Raw genomic sequence first — 21403 nt, forward strand, 5'->3', positions numbered from 1 at the left:
TTGATGTTTATACCCCTTTTAATCTGTAGAATCTTAAAAGCAACCAGCATAGTGAACTTGTTCTAGTGGTATTTTGGGTTCAAATTGAAAGTAGAAACAGAAAATAGAAGCTTCATATGAAGGGATCAAAGACAGATTTGTATGGTTTGTGTCTGTTTTAAAAAGATAGGCAGCATTAAAAGATTTTTTGAAAAAAGATAAAAATGTAGTTTGGAAATGTGGCCAGTCCCTTTCATAGCCAAACGGTTTGCTTTCTTCTTCATAGCTGTTGCAGCAGCCGCAGCTTCAGCAAATGGAGCAGCTGGTGGTCTTGCTGGAACAACAAATGGACCATTTCGCCCTTTAGGAACACAGCAGCCTCAGCCCCAGCCCCAGCAGCAGCCCAATAACAACCTGGCATCCAGTTCTTTCTACGGCAACAACTCTCTGAACAGCAATTCACAGAGCAGCTCCCTCTTCTCCCAGGGCTCTGCCCAGCCTGCCAACACATCCTTGGGATTCGGAAGTAGCAGTTCTCTCGGCGCCACCCTGGGATCCGCCCTTGGAGGGTTTGGAACAGCAGGTAGAAATTAGACTGATATGCTCTTAAGACTGAATTTTAATTATTTTTACAATCCTTCTGGAATACTGGCAATGCATGGAACCACAGGCAGATCTGGACCAAGCCTTGTGGGAATCCAGCCATCCCACATAATCTGTGAGATGATAGACTATTGAAATCAAGTTATACAGATGGGACCTATTTCAATCCATGCTCATGTGGCTACTTACTTAATCAGTTTCTTTCAGGGATTTGAAATCTAGGGAAGATTTTTGCTGTATTTGGGAAAAATATTGAGGGAACTATAGAAATTGATATCAAAAACTGAGGGAGGAGGACTTACTAAAGATAGCAGAGCTGAAATACTCCACAATTGAGACTGAGCCGAGTTCTTGGCCTGCAGGCCTTAAAGAGTTACAAGTTTTCTTCAGTCTTTTGAGTAGAATTTAAGGTAGACATGTGGAAAATTAGGAGGAAGGATATTAGACCAAGATATTTTTAATGTTTTGATGAAAAAAGCAGGAGTGTAGTATGGTGAATAATGGGATAATTGCAGAGATTATAAAAAACAAACAAACAAAAGTGATCCCTAAATAGAAGGGCATGTGTGAAAGAAAGTATCTTAATTGGAATTGAGGGCAGCATTAACTCTCGATTGAACCCACTGAGAAAACAGGCTTTCATATAGAAGTCTTGTGTAGTGGGGCAGTACCCCATTTACAAATCTTTTTTCTGTATCCCATTTTTCTACTTGAACTTTTTCAATTGATGAAAGGCATTCTTCTAGTCCATTTTCTTCCACCTTTTCCATAGTTCATGTGGCCGTCAGAGCTTTTTAACCCTCCCTTATCCTATAATATACGACACCATAGGAAGGTAAATTTGGCATACGTTTGATGGTCATGTTAACCTGAGCCATGTCCTCTTTATTACTTATCTGCCCCTAGTACTGCTTCATTAACAGTTAGGCTGTCTCTGCTGACAAATTTGCGGTGGTAAGGAGTCTGGATCAAAGTGTTAGGAACAGGTCACTGGGCTTGTTCTTCGAAGAACAGGCCTGTTCTTATCTGCATTGTTTTAATTCCATTTTAGTTGCAAACTCCAACACTGGCAGTGGCTCCCGCCGTGACTCCCTGACTGGCAGCAGTGACCTTTATAAGAGGACATCGAGCAGCTTGACCCCCATTGGACACAGTTTTTATAACGGCCTTAGCTTTTCCTCCTCTCCTGGACCCGTGGGCATGCCTCTCCCTAGTCAGGGACCAGGACATTCACAGACACCACCTCCTTCCCTCTCTTCACATGGATCCTCTTCAAGCTTAAACCTGGGTAAGAACCATTACTCTAACACCACCTTGAACTCTAGAACTCTCTTGCCACCGATGACATTACAAGAACTTTGCATAAGCAAAGGACAGTCCCTTTATACTAGAAGTGTCCTGGGTGTTCTGTGCCTTCCGTAAATACCTCATGTTATTCAGGCTGTACCTATAGATAGTATAGCAGTTTTGGCTTTATTATAGTTTGGGTACATTCCCTGTATATTCAGTTAGCTTTAGTATGAACATTTTATTCTTTGACTACCTGTGAGAGTATTTCAATGTAAACAATGTAAACACAGGTTCATTTCAGTGAAGCTAGGAAACACAGAGACAGAATTTAATCACCTAGTATCACCACCTGAAATACCACCACAATTAATATTTTGCCTTATTTCCTTTCAAAATTTCCCCTCTGCTATATGTACATATAATATCTTGCTTTTTCACAAAAATCATTTTATTTTTAAAATTTTGCCATATTTTAAAATATTTGTAAATATAAACTCTCAAACCATATAGTATGTTAATGAGATGTATATTTCCCTGTTAAATATTTAGATTGTTTTATGCATGGGATTTTAAAATATTACCATCTAGATTCTAGAAAATAGGGAGAGAAAAAGAGGATCCCAAGCAGCAGGCTATAAGAATGAAAAGAAAATTATATTACCTTTTTTTTTTTGGTGGCAAATCTCTAAATCTTTCAGGACATGGGAGATGTTTTCTCATCTCAAGCATGGTGCATACTCCTCTCCCGCAGTTATGTATTAAGTTTGAAGTACTGATTTATTTGCTAGATGGGGAAAATTGAGTCCTAGATGTAGAGTCACCATATAATGTATCATGCAAACCAGAATACTTTTGTGAGTGGAAGGGAGTGCTATGAATAATTACTTGGTGATGATAGGCCTAAATCAGGACTGTCCTGGGCAAATCAGCACGTGTGGCCACTTTAACCGAGAAGATTCTGTTCTTAACCAGCAAGATTAAAAGTCGCTTCATGGACTCAGAAGTGAGAACTTGACTAAAAACAAACAGGATGCCTTCGTTTGGATAGGCAGACTAGAAAGTGATTTATAAGATTCAAGAGAAGTCTGAAGTGGGTAGGGTAATAATAGACTTATTATTCTAGACCTAGGAGTGATAGCTTTGAGTTTGAAAGAGGCGAGTTTCAAGTCAAAACTATGTTTATATATACACATTGGCATGTGTGTGCGTATCCTGAAATTTTATACAGTAAGAACTTTAGTTGTAGAACTCATTTTCTCAGGTTATATATGAACATCACTTTATAAAAGTTACTGTGACATTCCTGATTAGTAGGTCCATAATAGGTAGACAGGGGGATGGGGTACATTGCACAACAGTGTTTCCTAGTGACACAATGCCTGGCTTTAAAGACTGGGGGTTAATGCAAAATCTGGAGAGAGCTGTCAAACTCCCAGTTTGATACGTGGCTAGAAGGAAGGAAGTAATGTTCACTGACCTGGCTTTACCTGCTGGTGTTAATGGTTTTGGGTCCTGTACATACAACACTGGAAGGTATAGGTATTATTTTGTGTCTCAGGACTTAAATATCTTGCCTAGCCTGTGTCATCTCAGATTTGAACAGATTTAGAATCAAGCCTTTTCGACTCCAAAGCATGCAGTTTCAGTGTATATCCTGTTACATGATATACTCAGGATATCTTGAACCAGTCTGTTACCAAATCCAGAAATATGTATCTTTTAATTTCTTGGTTTAAAAACATGTGAGCTATGTCATCCCATACTACATACTAAATAAACTGAACCTGCTAAGTTTTTTTTCATAAAGAGCCAGATAGTAAATGTTTTAGGTTTTATAGGCCAGATGGTGTCTGTAGTGAATATTTAACTCTGCTGTTGAAGTGTGAAAGCAACCACAGACAAAATGTAAATGAGTGAATATGTAGCTATCTTCTAATAAAACTTTATTTATAAAAATAGATGGGCCAGGCATGATGGCTCACATCTGTAATCCCAGCACTTTGGGAGGCTGAGGTGGGCAGATCACTTGAGGTCAGGAGTTCAAGACCAGTCTGGCCAACATAGTGAAGCCCCGCCTCTACCAAAAAATACAAAAATTAGCCAGGCATGGTGGCGTGTGCCTGTAGTCCCAGCTGCTTGGGAGGCTGAGGTGGGAGAATTGCTTGAATCTGGGAGACAGGCTGCAGTGAGCTGAGATCGTGCCACTGCTCTCCAGCCTGAGCAACAGAGTAGGACCCTGTCTCAAAACAAAATAAGATAAATAAAAAGCTGTGGTTCCTTGGTGTGTGGAAATGGAGCCAGAAATACTACTTTCTTGCATGATACCTTTCCTCTTTCTAAAGTATCAGCAATTTAATGTAATACTACCTCTTAATTTCTGTTTTCCCTGTGAAGAAGGAAATAACTATTAGTGTGAGTTATTTCTTGTCAAATGACTTGTTGCCTGCCTAGTTTTATGTTTAACATAACTTCTCTTTGGAAGCATTCACCTTGTTCAAGCAGTTTCTTAGTGTACATTTGCATTGGACTTCTGTTGTGTGTAGTGTATGTTTCATACATGCCATTCCTGAGGAACTCTTTGTCTCAGTACAGCTTTGCTTCAGCTCAGTCTGTTTCCTCAAGAAAGTAGAGGTGTGCTACTTGGTTTCTAACAATCTCCATACAAAGGCCTTAAAGACATTTTAGTATAAGAAACTTAACATTTCTTTCTGGCCCACACCTAATATAGCTTCTGTTGTTAGTACTACTTCACTGCTGCCACCAGCCATCAGCAGTGATGAGCAGCGATACTAAGCATTTTATATTCATTGTGTTGAATACTCAAAAGAACCCTTCACCCCTTAAAATTCAGCGTGGCTTAATTAATATTGCTAATGATACCGACCACAAATCTAGTGTTTGAATGCGCACATCAGTCTATACCTCGTGTGGATCTTTTCCCCATCTTGTCTTTTTTACACTTTGTCCCAGGAGGCAGATATGTGTTAGTATCTTTTAACAAAATCAGTGACCTGTTTAGTAATTTTTCCTATTATTTTTTAAAAAATCACTTATTGAGTGGCATGGTTTTTCATTACTGATTGTTTGAAGTTCAGACTAAAAACAAACCTTTTTGAGTTCTATTCCCCCCCGTTTTTATTGTTTGGGACAGGGTCTTGCTCTGTTGCCCAGACTGGAATGCAGTGGTGCTATCATAGCTCACTGTAACCTCAAACTCCTGGGCTCAAAGGATCTTTCCACCCCAGCTTCCCAAGTAGCTGGTACTGTAAGCACACACCACCACACCTGGCTAATTAAAATTTTTTTTTTTTTTTTTTTTGTAGAAACTAAGTCTTGCCATGTTGGTCAGGGTGGTCTCGAACTCTGGGCCTCCAGTGATCCTCTTGCCTTGGCCTCTCAAAGCACTAGGATTACAGGTGTGAGCTACTGTTCCTGGCTCCTTTTTTTCTTTATTTTATTTTATTTTTTTTTTTGAGATAAGAGTTTCACTCTGTGGCCCTGGTTGGAATGCAGTGGCATGATCTCGGCTCACTCCAACTTCTGCCTCCCGGTTCAAGTGATTCTCCTGCCTCAGCCTCCCAAGTAGCTGGGATTACAGGCACGTGCCACCATGCCCAGCTAATTTTTTATTTTTAGTAGAGATGGGGTTTTACCATGTTGGCCAGGCTGGTCCCTTTTTTTTTTCATTTTTAAAATGTTGTCTTTTAAAATGCACTAGTTTTTTATTTTGATGAGGTCCAGTTTATCTTGGTTTTGGAATAGTATCGAAGAAATCTTTGCCTAACTCAAACTCTTGGGGGAATATTTTCTCATGTTTTGCTCTAAAAAAATTTATTGTTTTATCTCTTAAATATAAGTCTGTGATCCATTTTGAGTTAATTTTGGGTGTCAGGTCAGGGTTCATCTTTTTGCACATGCATTTCTAGTTGTCCTAGCACCATTTTCCTCTGTAATTTTGGTGTGCAGGTCTTGCACTGCTTCTGTTAAATTTATTCCTAATTGCATATATTTTTGATGCTATTACAAATAGAATTGTGTTCTGGTTTTATCTTTTGATAGACTATTGCTTGCTTATGGAAATACAATTGGTTTTTGTATATTGATCTTATATACTGTGGCCTCGCTGTAGTTGTTTATTAGTAGTTCTAATGGTTTTTGGGTGGATTCTGTAGGATTTTCTACATATAAGATCATATCATCTTAACAATAAAAGCCATTTCCCAATCTGGATGACTTTTCTTTTTCTTGTCTGATTGCACTGTGTAGAACCTCCAGGACAGATTGAGAATCCCAAGTCAAAAATCTGAAATGCTGCAAAACCCAAAACATTTTTGAGCATCAACAAAGTCTTTGTTGAAAGTTAACAAAGCTCAAAGGAAATGCTCATTGGAGCATTTAGAATTTTTGATTTTCATATTAGGATGCTCAGCTGGTAAATATAATGCAAGTATTCCAAAATCTGAAAGACTTTGAAATCTGAAACACTTCTGGTCCCAAGTACTTTGGATAAAGGGTGCTCAACCTGGACTGTGTTAAATGGAAGAAATAAGAGCACACATCCTTCCCTTGTTCCTGATCTTGGCAGGGGGTGGAGGTAAAGTGTTTGTCTTTTACCATTAAGCATAATCACAGTTGGTTTTTAGTAGATGCCCTTTATTAGGTTGAGAAAGTTTCCTTCTAGCCTAAGTTTATTGAGAGTTTTTGTTGCAAATGGGTTTTAGTTTTTGTCAAGTGTTTTTTATGCCCCCCCCCCCCCCCTTTTTTTTTTTGAGCTGGAGTCTTGGTGTGTCTCCCAGGGTGGAGTGCAATGGTGCAATCTCGGCTCACTGCAACCTCTGCCCCCTGGGTTCACACCATTCTCCTGCCTCAGCTTCCCAAGTAGCTGGGACTATTGGCGCCCACCACCACGCCCGGCTAATTTTTTGTATTTTTTGTAGAGATGGGGTTTCACAGTGTCAGCCAGGATGGTCTCGATCTCCTGACCTCGTGATCTGCCTGCCTTGGCCTCCCAAAGTGTTGGGATTACAGGTGTGAGCCATCTCGTCCGGCCATTTTTTCTGCATTAATTGACGATCATGTGGCTTTTATCCTGTATTCCGTGAATGTGGTATGCTACATTAATTGATTTTCAGATATTAATCCAACTCTGCATTCCAGATATACATCTTACTTTGGTCATGTTCGATTTGGTGTGTTTGTATTTTTGTTGAGGATTTTTGAATCTGTATTAATGACGGATGTGTGTTTTTCTTTCTCGTGAGGTGTGTGTTGTGGCTTGGTGTCAGGGTGATACTGACCTCATAGCATGAACTTCGAAGTGTACCATCCCTCTCTATTTTCTGGAAGAGTTTGTGGAGTACTAGCATTATTTCTTTAAACATTTGATAAACTTGACCAGGTAAGCCAGTCTTAGCCTGGGCATTTATTTGTAGTAAGATTTTTACTTAACCCATTTCTTTACATCTGATAGGTCTTATAGGTTCAGATTTTTATTTCTTCTTGATTCAGTTTTGATAATTTGTGACCTTCTAGGAATTTGTCCATTTCATCTAAAATGCCAAATTTGTTAGCATAAAATGTACTATTTTAATAAGTGAAACCTCTCTCTCAATCTTCCTCTCCCATCTTCCCCATACATGCATATATACCCATGAATGTGTACATATAAAATATGTTGTGACCCTGAACAAGGCAGATGTTGCAGGTATTTATTTTGTTTGACTTATGTGTTACATGTCTCAATTTAACAGTATTATTAATCATAGTTAATAAATATGAATTTTCTTAACAACTAGATCTGTAACTCTCATTTGTGGTTTATATGTGGGTTATATAGAAAACCTTAAACTCTCACCTATAACTGAAACATCCATGTCTAGTAAGTTCTACTTCCCATCTCAAAGAGAAAAAAAGTAAGGGATGTGGATATGAGTGTCCCCAAAGACTGACTGTAATGGTTTCATGCCCTGCCTACCCATGGATCTCTTTATCCTACTCCCCCCTTTCTCACCCCTCATTTCTTAGAATGCTTCTCCATGCTTACAGTTTTTTGCACAATCCCCTGGCTGTGTCATTTAAAAACTCTTAAACATCAAGAGGTAGCAGGTACAATTTTTTGTTGACGACACCCAGGCTTTTAATTTGCCCTGGAAGAAAAGTGTTGTGGTTGTTCATTACTTCAGAAATGAAATATATAATAGTAAAAATGAGCTCAAAAGTTCATAAGCTGTACAGGGCAAAAGAATGAAAGCATTTATAACTAAATTTCAATTTAGTTCTAAACTTAGTTCTAAACTAAAAAGCATTTAGTTTTATTATCATGATAGAAGTATTATCTTCTCAAAATGTATTCTTTCTGTCCTTTATCTTCAGGGTTTTATACGCCTTTTAGTTTTTTAGGAAAAGCACAGCTCAAACACAAAATACCTTTCTCTGTCCTTGCTTGAACTGAAGGAGAAGTTTCTAAGTTACTGGCCAGTAAGCAGTAGTCATGTATGTGCTTAGGTGTTTCCCCATTCTGAATTGAAATGAATATTTTGTGATTTCTCACTTGGTTCTCTGAAGGAGACTTATCAGCTGTAAAACCAACCATGTGACAATTAACGTATTTTGGACTCCTTATTAATCATGCACTAAGATGATCAGTTTTCAGGGTTATTTAATTTAGAGCTACCTTGGTGTTGTGTTGGAGAATGAATTGGAGAGAACTTATTTTTAAAACATTTTCATGAACATTGTTGCTTCTGGTTGTATTAAACACAGAACTAGATACTGGGGACCATGGGAATTTTTCTTTAAAAGTGGGAAGGCAGGGCTTTGCCCATTAGGCGTCTATTAGATCTATGAGTACAAAAAGCAAGTAAATGATAACATTTGACGTAGCATGGGCATAACATACTACATGGCCACTGGCAGAAATCCCTTATATACAATTATGCAAAATAGCTGAAACACTTATTAATTTAAATAAAACATTTAAGCCCTTACTGTCGTATGTGGAAAATTGTCATAGGACACACTCCTATGAAATCCACCACTGTCCCTTTGAAGCCTTATGAGAAATGTTTCTTTTAAAACAGTTGCAAATTTAAACACTTCCAGAGTGTTGCGTCCAAACCCCCAGAGCTGTAGTGGTTTGGGTGCAAGTACATGTTGGTATTCAGACTATTGTGAATCGGAAAGCACGTTTGTGCATTTGCCATCTAAATGAGATTCAGTCAACAAATACTTACTGATGGTCAGATATTTACTATTTGTCACGCATTTTTTTCAAAAACAAGATATTACAATTTAGAGCAAAAATTTAAGCTTTGGCTTAATGTTGAAAGAAGTACTGCTTGGCTCAAACAAAATATGTCTGTGAACTGTCAGTTTGCCATTGCCATTTATAATTTAGTACCTGGGAAAATTTCGCTTCAGAGATGTCTATATTTCTTAGTAATAAAAGCTGTGTGTGTGTGTGTGTGTGTGTGTGTGTGTGTGTGTGTGAATGTCCTTGTAGTATGTACTTGTCTGACATCTAAGGAGATAAGAGGCAAAAATCAAAACTTCACGGTAAATATATTAACCATTTTTGTAGGCGTATTAACTGTTGTTCAGTCCAGTCCTGTGTGTGGATTAGTCATTATGTTTTTGCCCATAATAACAGAACATCCAACAAAGAGTGGCTTAAACAATAAGTGCATTTATTGGCCTTTATAACTGGAAGTATAGTGGTAGGGCAGTGTTCAGGGTTGGTTTGTCTCATCATTAAACATTGTCACCAAGGACCTGGCTCCTTTATAATTTACCTTCCATTTTGGTCAGTGACCAGTTTCTTAAAATCCCTTTAAATTGTTTTCAAAACATTGTGTGTTCGCCCCATACCTTCTTCTTTGGCATGTTTGTTGCTATTGCCACACTTTCCCCATACCTGCCAACCTACCCTGTTACCACCTCTTTGTCCATTTCTCTTCAGCCTCAGACAGGTAAGACAGAATTGTTTTTGAAATGGAATAAAGAACAGTCTTGGCCGGGCGCCGTGGCTCATGCCTGTAATCCCAGCACTTTGGGAGGCTGAGATGGGCGGATCACAGGTCAGGAGTCTGAGAGCAGTCTGGCCAACATGGTGAAACCCCATCTCTATTAAAAGTACAAAAATTAGCCGGGCGTGGTGGTGCACACCTGTAGTCCCAGCTACTTGGACGGCTGAGGTGGGAGAATTGCTTCAACCCGGGAGGCGGAGATTGCAGTGAGCTGAGATTGCACCATTGCACTCCAGCCTAGGTGACAGAGCAAGACTCCGTCTCAAAAAAAAAAAAAAAAAAAAAAAAAAACAAAAACAAACAAAAAGTCTTATGACTGCTGTTTTCTTTTCATATTAATCTCCTTTCTTCCTTAAAAAAAAATCACTTTTCATTTGAATTCAGAAATACTGTGGAATTTGACAAGAATGTTCTGTAGAACAAGAAAACTTGATGAAATTGAGTCAGAAAATGAATTTCAGACCCCGAAAGGGCCTTGACCCTGGAGTCAAGAGCCCTGTTCTGAATTCTGGCCATGACAATTTTGGGTTTTGTATCTTTGGATGAACATTTCATCTCTCTGGGCTTAATTTTCTGTTACATAAATGGAAGTTGCAAACTCCTTTTCCAAAATGCCAGTGAGAATTCCAGAGAAAGTGTATATGAAAAACTTCTAACATAGAATTGGGCTCAGGACAAATACTCAGTAAATATTTTACAAATTTCTGCATTGAGTCATTTTCTTTTGGTTTCATCACTTTGATTGAGACCCAGACTTTTGAAGCTGGGCCCTGGAATTCTGTGAAGTCCAGCCTGGGTATCTTTTTGTGGCTACCATTAAACCCCAAACCAGACATTTATTAAGACTTGTGAAGAGTTGAGAAGTAGTTAACATTGGATGACTTTTCTCGTGGATTTTAAATTGTTATTCATCTAAACTTTTTGTGGTTTATGTAATATTTCTTACCTACTTTGGCCTTTTGTTTAAAAGGAGGTGGGGGAAACAACCCCAGAAAGCCTTGGCATCTTTTTTCTATTGCAATCAAAATTTAAAATGAAATAAAATAAGAACTGTTTTTTGTTTTGTTTTGTTTTGGTTTGGTTTTTTTTTTTTTTAGATGGAGTCTTGCTCTGTCGCCCAGGCTGGAGTGCAGTGGCACAATCTCAGCTCACTGCAAGCTCTGCCTCCGGGGTTCACCATTCTCCTGCCTCAGCCTCCCAAGTAGCTGGGATTACAGGCACCTGCCACCACGCCCGGCTAATTTTTTTTTTTTTTTGTATTTTTTAGTAGAGTCGGGGTTTCACCGTGTTAGCCAGGATGGTCTTGATCTCCCGACCTAGTGATCGGCCCGTCTCAGCCTCCCAATGTGCCGGGATTACAGGCGTGAGCCACTGTCCCTGGCCTATTATTTTGTTATTTTAAAATACTCATAATTTATTATGCTGCTATACTGTTTTTTTCTGTTTGTTTTTGGTTTTTTTTTTTTTTTTTTTGGAGACAAGGTCTTGCTCTGTTGCCTAGACTGGAGTGGAGTGGTGCAATCATGGCTTACTGCAGCCTTGACCTACTGGGCTCAGGTGATCCTCCTATCTCAACATCCCAAATAGTTAGGACTACAGGTGTGTATCACCACACCCAGCTAATTTTTTATTTTAATTTCTTTTTAGAGATGGGGTCTCTCTCTGTTGTCCAGGCTGGTCTCGAACTCTTAGGCTCAAGCCATCCTCCTGCTTCGACTTCCCAAAGTGTTGGGTTTACAGACATCAGCCACCACGTCTGGCCTGCTATATGTTTTGATATGCCTTTTGGTCATATGTTTGTTTTATCTGTGATTCACAATTACTCCCTTGTCACCCATCAAAACAGCATTATCAGTGGCATGAAAGTTGTTGAAACTACCGTCATTTCAGGCTGTGTCACAATAGAAATTGTTAAGAGCTGTCCATTTGTAATGAAAACTCGAAAATTTTTCATTTTTAAGGCATCTCCTGTCTTGTACTCATTATGTCTCATCCATGGCCTGGAATGTCTTAGTGATTTTCACACTTCTATTTAGTGGCAAAATCATTCCTTTAAAGAAAGCTTTTTCATGGGATCCCCTGTATAAAACAGACCAATCTGGATGCCTGATTTTTTAGAGTGGGTTTCAGATGGAAATGGGGGTTATTCAAGAATGAAAGGAATCTCCGCAGATCCCAGAATGGAAAACCACTCCAGTCTGAGTGTGTTTTGCATTTTCTGAGTTTTTATTGCTGGTGCTCAGGTGCTAGGTTCACCTGGTAGGCACATTTCTTCCTCATTTCATTTACTAGGGGCCATGCTAACTGTTGCTCCAGCCTTACTAGCCATCTACCATCAATGGTAAAAGCATTCCCTTCTCAATCTTTGTGCAAAAGTTTCCTTGCAGGTTGTTGAGTTGACCCACGAAAGTCATGACGCTAATAGAATTGTCTTGACACAAAAACAACAGCATTGAAGAAATCAGAAATGGTGCAGGCTTTCGGGTGTGGGAATGCTTTTTTCTCTCTTGAATGAAGTTGCTGAAGAGTGGTCTTAAGTTATCCTGTTCTGTAACCAACAGGAGGACTCACGAACGGCAGTGGAAGATACATCTCTGCTGCTCCAGGCGCTGAAGCCAAGTACCGCAGTGCAAGCAGCGCCTCCAGCCTCTTCAGCCCGAGCAGCACTCTTTTCTCTTCCTCTCGTTTGCGATATGGAATGTCTGATGTCATGCCTTCTGGCAGGAGCAGGCTTTTGGAAGATTTTCGAAACAACCGGTACCCCAATTTACAACTGCGGGAGATTGCTGGACATATAATGGAATTTTCCCAAGACCAGCATGGGTCCAGGTGAGTACTTGTCTTTGGCACTTTAAGGTACCCGAAATTGTAATGCCTTAACTGTCTTGGCTCAGATGGGTATCTACTTAAATAAATTGCCATATAGTAATTTTTTAAAAGCGTGCCTCTTAGTTTGCATCACATTATTTCATAGGGATTTAAGAAACAAACATGAACACAAAGACATACATACACTTTGGCTGCTTTAAGCATTATGAAGAATCTTTTGCTCTCAAAGAGTTGCTATTCAAATACAAGTTTGATCTAGGGTGCTGAAGTTCTTTGTTGTTCCACTCTGTAGAAGTGACAGTCTATGTAGAGACGAGAGAAGAAACTATTATAGAAGACAGAATTTGGTTTGGTTTACCCCTTCCTGTTGGGCTACTGCAGTGGGCTTCACAGAAAGCAAATCTGGTCCTGGGGATAGAGCATAATTATGGTGACAACACCCATCCTTCTTTCCCCTTTCTGTTCCTGTTTCTTTCTCTGATACTGTGTCCAGTGAAACAGTTTCTACAGAAGCTACCTCCTCCTTAAGTTCTGCCAGCTTGCTACTGGGCCAGAATTTCTCATATTTGAATTCTATAGGCTAGATTCAGAGGCAACATGATTTTCCTGATAGTGGTCATTTGGACTAAAAAAACGCAGACTGTTACTACTTCAGAAGATAATGAATACTGTTTTTGTTTTTTTGTTTTCTTTTGTTTTGTTTTTTGAGACAGAGTCTTGCTCTGTTGCCCAGGCTGGAGTGCAGTGGCACAATCTTGGCTCATTGCAAGCTCTGCCTCCTGGGTTCACGCCATTCTCCTGCCTCAGCCTCCCGAGTAGCTGATGAGTACTGTTTTATATGAAAACAAGTTAAAGAATATAGTAAGGAGTGTAAGCTTTGAGTTCATTGATGTGAGGCTGGTTTCTAAAGGAAAAAAGTCAAGTAGGGTACATGTTGTGTTATGTCTCCCTCCACCCCTCCTCTCTTCCTGCACCCCTGCCCCTCCCACCCCCCCGCTTTCATCTTCCCTCCCACCTTGCACATAAATAAGATTCAGTACGCATGCCCTACTGGAATGAAATGTGCCAACATTTATATGTAATTTTCAAAGCTCAATTAAGTTAGGACCTTCTTCCTCTACTTAAAAACTCTTCAAGGGAGTTCAAGTGATTCATTCAAATAAAGTTTGGTTTATTGTGTGCATGTGTGTGCGCACATGCTCACTCACATGTTTCAGAACGGATGCAGTCTATAAACCAAGGTACACTGATGTATCTCCAGGTCTTCCTTCAGTGCTGTGATTGCCCTTTTTACTTTGTACTTCAGATTCATTCAGCTGAAACTGGAGCGTGCCACACCAGCTGAGCGCCAGCTTGTCTTCAATGAAATCCTCCAGGCTGCCTACCAACTCATGGTGGATGTGTTTGGTAATTACGTCATTCAGAAGTTCTTTGAAGTAAGCCTTTGTTCTTTCTATCCTTTGACTTAAGAGAATCTGCAGAGCATTTTGATTTTCATTAGCCTTTTTAAGCATAGCAGTCCCATTCCAGTCCTCAGAATGAAGGGTGTGTGGTCTTTTTGAAGAGGTTTTTAGTATTTTTCCAATTCATTAGCAGCAGTCTATCTATTCTGTATGGTTTAAATATCCGAGCAGATAATGCCGGTCTATTTTGGAAATGTGTTTCGAAAACTGGTGTCCCCATTTAGGACCCAGCACATTATTTCAGATTGTTAGAATAGTTTCACAAAACGTGTCACTTAAGGAGGAAATAGTCCTTGTAAAGTAGTTTTAGCAGGATCACAATAAAATATTGCCAAAAACAAATTTTTCTAAGGTTCTTAGAGAATTGTCTTTGGACACCAACTCCAGTATGTTTCATTATCAGCTAGGGTCACAAGAATTGTTAAATGCTGCTTCTTGGCTGATCGTTTGGCCTTGATTTCTTATTTTACTTCTGTTAATTTGAATAATGTTCACTTGTTTTATCATTGTCTTTGGAAAGAATGAGATTGTTAGGTTAATGTCTTTTTCCTCTAGTAAGGTAAAATTTCAGAGAGGCAGGGATTTTTTTTGCTTACCATTGTAGCCCTTATTATCTGGTATTGGCAACCCTAAGGTATAGATGCAGAATGGCACAAAACTTCGAGATGAGGAGGAGTCTGGTATGGGGAAGAAAATGCTGGAATTCTGCACATTACCTACCACAAAACAAATTTGTAAATGTCTTAACATCTCATCCTGTTTGATTTGTATGAAGATGAAAAACTGACGTACTCAAGTTTTACCTTCCCAAGTTTTTTCATGAAGACTTATGTTTTTTCACCCTGAATTCTTCAGCTTTGGACTAAGAAACCAATCTAAACATGACTTTTGTATTTTTGATTTTAGAATGACTTTGCACTGCCATTTTGTCACATATATAAAAATACTGAGCTCTCTAGTTCTGGAGGCTGATGCACCTTGGGGTGACAAAATGTACAATGGATTATAGCCATATGATTTGGACCAAGCTTGAGAACTTCTCTGGATCTTAGTTTCCCTTGGGAGAATGAGGAGGTTGGATGGGCTGAGAATTCATAAAGTCTCCTCCAATCTCACGATTATGTGATTGAAATGAAAATAAAAAGCCAAGGATGGAAAATCATTCTAAGTAGAATTTTAACATTGTGTAGCCTTACTTCTTGATTCTACTGATTTTTCCCCTCCCAACTCTGTTACCTTGTGTAAATAGGAGAAAAAAAAAATCAATTCTCTTAATGATGTAGAATACTATTTCAAAACAGTGTGTCCATGTGTGCTTTGGCAGTAAGAGTGTAGGATTCTTTTTTTTTTTTTTTTTTTTTTGACACACAGTCTTGCTCCATTGGGCAGGCTGGAGTGTAGTGGTGCTATCTCAGCTCACTGTAACCTCTGCCGCCTGGGTTCAAGCGATTCTCCTGCCTCAGCCTCCGGAGTAGCTGGAGTTAACAAGAGCGTGCCACCACGCCCGGCCAATTTTTGTGTTTTTAGTAGAGGCAGGATTTTGCCATGTTGGCGAGGCTGGTCTCAAACTCGTGACCTCAGGTGATCCGCCCTCCTTGGCCTCCCAAAGTGCTGGGTTTACAGGTGTGAGCCACTGCACCTGGCCAGATTCATTTAATAATATGAATTAATGACAGCTTTGAGGAATTATGTGTTTGCTTAGCAGATATTAATAGTGAAACTACCTATTGTTGGGTATCCGAGAAACTTCTTAACATTAAAAAGGGTTACTCATAATTAGAGACCAAGAACTACTGGCTTGAAGAAACAATGGCTCTTTAAATAAAAGGTTTAGTTAATCATGGGTATCAGGGCTAAAAGAGGTTATGCCAGTGGTTGATGCAGAATAATGAATGCTTTGCTTTCTCTGGTTTATTTCCTTCTACTTAAGTAATGGTGTTTACCCACACATTATGTCTAGTTTGGCAGTCTTGAACAGAAGCTGGCTTTGGCAGAACGGATTCGAGGCCACGTCCTGTCATTGGCACTACAGATGTATGGCTGCCGTGTTATCCAGAAAGCTCTTGAGTTTATTCCTTCAGACCAGCAGGTAATTGTAAGTTTCCCCTTTAACTTTTCTCTTGGTGTTTGATGTTTCTCCGTGGTACATGTAGTGAACCCTGTAATTCTGTCAATTTTCAGTTTTCTTTTATGGTTTTGCATTGTTGCTTATGGCTGCCTTTTTGTGCATGGCAAGCATGAACTGTGCAAATAATTTAAACTTATTGTAGATCAAGTATCTTGTATTAAAACCTGTGGTATCCAATACTCTTCCATTGGCTAGAACTTAGCCTTTAATAGGTTCAATTTTATAGGTGGTTTTTTTTCCCATGAATTAAAGCAGGTAAAATACTAATAAGCCATCATTTTCTCCAACAAGTCAAACTTTCATCCAACCCACCTTCCATATTTTTTTACTCCTTCTCTCCTGTTCTTTCATCCCACCAACATCTATTGAACAAAGGCCTGCCCAGAATGGTGCATAGCCTGGTACATTGACCTGAAGCCCACTCTGTGCCAGACTTCATCAGCACAGAGATGACTAACACCTGATCCCTGCACACAGAGTGCATTCTGGTGGGGAAGAGCCATGGTGGTGAGCAGTGGTGAGGACATGAGAAGGACCCCTCACCCTTCCTAGAGTCCCTGAGGGCCGGCTTTGCAGGAGAAGGCAAGGCTAAAGAAGAGTTAGACAGGGAAGAAGGAACAGAAATGAGAATACTTAGGTGCTGTGAGTGGGGAACTGAAAGAGAAGTCACCTGAACAGGCCCACAGCTTCTCGACAAGTCACGGCGTGGGTCCAGTGAGCACTGCAGACACCACAGGGCCCAGGAGGCAAAACAGACCCACAGGCAGGGTGTGCTACAGTTGTGTTTGTGTTAGGCAGTGCCTCCAGCCTCCGGTGCTTCTCATCTGAGCCTGCAGCTTTTGGGCTCTGAACTCACTGAGCCCTTCTCAGTTGAGGGGTTGGTTGGCCATTGTCTGGCAATGATGACCCACTTGCCCTCACTGAGAACAAAGTTCGGTAATGAGAATCTTTGTTAATGGACTCAAGTTCTGAGCCAGACAAGACACCCACCACCCCTGAGTCAAGCTAAACCAATCCAAACCACTGCACTGGTGTTGGCAGTGGCAGTTGAAGGCTGGGGGAGTCCCAAGTTTTTAAAGTGGTAAGTTTCATAGGTATGTGCCACGATGCTGGTGAAGGGAGAGAGGAATGTTGGAGATAGAGCAGGTCTGGAGTTCATTTATTCAGTGCTTAGTACTAGAGATGTAGCATTAATAAGAAAGTATAAGTAATTAGAAGCAAGTGTGAAGCTATTTTAAATTTTCTTTTAATGTTCAGATCATTGCCAATTTTAATTTTTCTTGGATTTTCATAGATAGTTGAATTTTTCTTCTTTAATTTTCTTGTTTTTCTTTCTTTCTTTTTGGAGACAAGGTCTCACTCTGTCACCCAGGCTGGAGTGCAGTGGCACAATTGTCCTTGTTGCAGCCTCAACCTCCTGAGCTCAAGTGGTCCTCCCATCTTAGCCTCCTGAGTAGCTGGAACTACAGGCATACGCCACTTCCCCTGGCTAATGTGTGTATTTTTGGTAGAGATGGGGTTTCACCATGTTGCCCAGGCTGGTCTTGAACCCCTGGGTTCAATTGATTTGGCCTCCCAAAGTGCTGGGATTACAGGTGTTAGATACCATACCCAGCTATCGTTCTTTCCTGTGTTATATTTTTGCACATCTTTTTTCTGGTCATGTTTCTCTGTGGTGTCTTGTTCTGGGCCTGACTTATGCTTCCTACCCTGGATTATTTTACTCTTCTCTAGATGCAAGTTTGCCATTTTAGGTAAAATTAACTCATCTTTGTTGGAATTTTTATTTCTTCTGGATCACAAAAATATCCAGGGAAGCCATCTCTCCTTCATTTTGTTTATAAGTATTCTTTGACTTTATTTTTGTATAAGCTTCATTGTCATAATTATTCCCACAATTCCCATCATTCCTATAATTGTATTTTCAGAGTAAATTATTCTCTTCTGGGCCCAGCACAGTGGCTCATGCCTGTAATCCCAGCACTTTGGGAGGCCGAAGAGGGCAGATCCCCTGAGGTCAGGAGTTCGAGACAGCCTGGCCAACATGGCAAGACCCCGTCTCTAGTAAAAATACAAAAATTAGCCAGGTGTGGTGGTACACACCTGTAATCCCAGCTACTCGGGAGGCTGAGACAGGAGAATTGCTTGAACCTGGGAGGTGGAGGTTGCAGTGAGCTGAGATTGTACCACTGTACTCTAGCCTGGGTGACAGAGCAAGACTCCGTCTCAAAAAAAAAAAAACACACAAAAGCACTCTTAAGAGGCTTTTCTTTGTTTTTTGTTTTCACAGGTGTGAGATCTTTTTGGTTACTGGTTATTGTTACAGTAAATTTATTGTTGGAAATTTTACTGTAAATTTGCTAATGTCTGAAAAGACTCAGGTCCTCATTTGTTTCCCTGTTGTCATTGTTCCACAGCTGCTATTCCACTTTCATCATCACAGATTCTCTGTTCAGTAGTGCTTTCATGTTGGGTGAAAAGAATATTCTTTGTCCACATGTTTGCTTGCTGTGATTCTGGTGGTGCTTTCTTTGTCTCCAATAGAATGAGATGGTTCGGGAACTAGATGGCCATGTCTTGAAGTGTGTGAAAGATCAGAATGGCAATCACGTGGTTCAGAAATGCATTGAATGTGTACAGCCCCAGTCTTTGCAATTTATCATCGATGCGTTTAAGGGACAGGTAAGTGACCCAGGAGAGAAATAATGGAAACAAATTTATTTCCTTTGTGAGCAGAAAACAGAGTAGGATTTGTGGCATGTTCTCAATATGCTTAATGTACTTTATTTTTTTTGAGACTGGATCCCCCTCTGTTGCCCAGGCTGGAGTGCAGTGGCACCATCACGGCTCACTACAGCCTTGAACTGCCAGGTTCAAGCAATCCTCCCCCCTCAGCCTCCCAAGTAGCTGGAATTACAGGCACATACCACCACACCTGGCTCATTTTAAAATTTTTTGTAGAGACAGCGGCCTCACCATGTTGCCCAGGCTGGTCTTGAATTCCTGCACTCAAGCAATCCACCTGCCTCAGCCTCCCGAAGTTGCTGGGATTACAGGCATGAGCCACTGTGCCTGATCTTAATGTACTTTAGACTGCAGTAAAAAGCAGTCCTGTATAGTACTGTCAGGTACCTGTCTGTGTGTTGCCAAGTGTCTGGGTCTCGGTCTTCTTTCCGTCATTAATGCAGTTGTCTGCTCACATTGGGATGAAACAGCATCATAAGAGTTTTTAAGATGAAATCTCATATTTGAAGAATAAATGATTTCCCTTGGTTAAGACTATTTATTCTGATATTTCAGTGCTTTCGTTTTCAATTTGGTTTAAAATTGAGGTAATTTACGGAACTAATGTTGTAGGTTATGTGTGAATATATCTTTAAAATAACAAGGTGCTTTTTGCTTAAATTTTTTTGGAGGGGATGCAGTCCAGGTTGGTTTGAATTGTATTATATGGCCAAATAACCAGAGATAACTTCTAGTTTCTCCTGTTTTCCTGTATATCAAAAATCTCTTTTTAGCTTCAGCTTCCAAGTAAGATTGTTACTTTTATATGTAAATACCTTTTTCCAGAATTGCTTCTGAATTGGCTATAGTTTTGTGTTTTTTTGTTTGTTTGTTTTGTTTTTTTCCAAAACACAAAGTCCTTATAGTCTCCTAAGGTGGGTGGGACAGGACAGTAAAACTCAGCTCCCCTTTGGGTGTGTGAAATTGGTCTTTCTTTAGGGAAGGGGGAAAAATGAGAAAAAGAACATAGATTTGCAGGTATAATTTATGTACTGCTGAGTATAGAGTGATATGTGATGTGTAGTAATCTTTAGGTTTTGCTGTTTGCTCAATGACCACAGTGGTTGATCACTGACAGCAACCCACGTGGTTATTGGGAGTTTCTGAGTTAAAGAAAAAAGGGTAGATCTGTTTACCTTAACATTAAGATGTTACATTTATGGAATTATACAACAAAAAAGGTAAAACGATAAATCCACCAGGAGAGAATATTTTCAAGATGCGATGGTCAAAGGATTGATAACTAGAATGTATAAAGAACCTCTCTAATGAAAGAAAACAATACAACATGATGTAAAAGTGAGCCCAGAACACAAGTTGACATTTCATAGAAGAAACACAAATTGCCAGTAGACATGAAAAAATACTCAGTTCCATTAGGAACAAGGAAAATGCAAAATTAAGCCACAAATGATAGACTGTTATTTACCCATTAGTTGCTATGTGCTGACAGGAATGAGGTACACTGCTGGTGGGAATAGACATTGGCACAACCATTTTGGAAAATAATTTAGTATTGTCTTTCAAATTTCAACCTTCATAATTTCTGTGATCCTGTTGAAATATCTGTACATGTATACCACGAGACCTATTTAGACATGTTTAAACACCATTATTCTCTTAAAAGACTTAAGCAACCCAGATGACCATGAGCAGGGGATTGCATTTTTAAAAAATGTCATATACATGGCTGGGCACGGTGGTTCACGCCTGTAATCCCAGCGCTTTGGGAGGCTGAGACGGGTGGATCACCTGAGGTCGGGAGTTCGAGACCAGCCTGGCCAACACGGTGAAACCCCGTCTCTACTAGAAATACAAAAAATTAGCCGGGTGCCTGTAATCCCAGCTACTTGGGAGGCTGAAGCAGGAGAATTGCTTGAACCCGGGAGGCGGAGGTTGCAGTGAGCCGAGATGGTGCCATTGCACTCCAGCCTAGGCAACAAGAGTGAAACTCTGTCTAATAAAAAAAAAAAATTTCTTTGTATATACCATGCAGAATAAACTACAGAAACTCACAGTATTGTAAATGAACATGGGAATCATAATGTTGAGTGAAATAAATCAAGTTGCTCCAGACTACAAGTGTAGCATTTTTATAAAGCTAAATTCAAGCAGAACCATACAGTATACTATTTATCTTTACAATTGTAAACATAAAGCTACATGTATAAAGTCACACATAAGGCTAGGTGCAGTGGCTCACACCTGTAATCCAAGCACTTTGGGAGGCCAAGGTGGGAGGATTGCTTAAGGCTAGGAGTGCAGGAGCAGCCTGGGCAACATAGCGAATCTCCGTCTCTACA

At 39.9% G+C, this 21403-nt stretch overlaps 1 protein-coding gene and 1 non-coding gene across 44 annotated transcripts in view; both read left to right on the forward strand.

Annotated features, from left to right (window-relative positions):
• PUM1 (pumilio RNA binding family member 1) overlaps positions 1 to 21403 on the forward strand; it is a 134654-nt gene that overhangs the window by 101665 nt on the left and 11586 nt on the right. For 13 of the 43 annotated variants that reach the window (XM_055389979.2, XM_063700904.1, XM_055389989.2 and 10 more), the window contains 6 exons: positions 266 to 562; positions 1634 to 1870; positions 12458 to 12725; positions 14032 to 14161; positions 16149 to 16283; positions 18861 to 18998. In XM_055389979.2, coding sequence (XP_055245954.1) covers positions 266 to 562; positions 1634 to 1870; positions 12458 to 12725; positions 14032 to 14161; positions 16149 to 16283; positions 18861 to 18998 — 1205 coding nt within the window. The remainder of the gene's footprint in view (positions 1 to 265; positions 563 to 1633; positions 1871 to 12457; positions 12726 to 14031; positions 14162 to 16148; positions 16284 to 18860; positions 18999 to 21403) is intronic. The other 30 variants (XM_055389985.2, XM_063700905.1, XM_055390005.2 and 27 more) reach the window with 6 other exon arrangements.
• Positions 17209 to 17294, forward strand: LOC115932319 (small nucleolar RNA SNORD103/SNORD85). The gene has a single exon (XR_004068607.1). It is a non-coding gene; the product is annotated as a small nucleolar RNA SNORD103/SNORD85 (small nucleolar RNA).

Source organism: Gorilla gorilla, chromosome 1, assembly GCF_029281585.2.
Source record: "Gorilla gorilla gorilla isolate KB3781 chromosome 1, NHGRI_mGorGor1-v2.1_pri, whole genome shotgun sequence".
In the NCBI taxonomy this organism is placed as follows: Eukaryota; Metazoa; Chordata; class Mammalia; order Primates; family Hominidae; genus Gorilla; species Gorilla gorilla.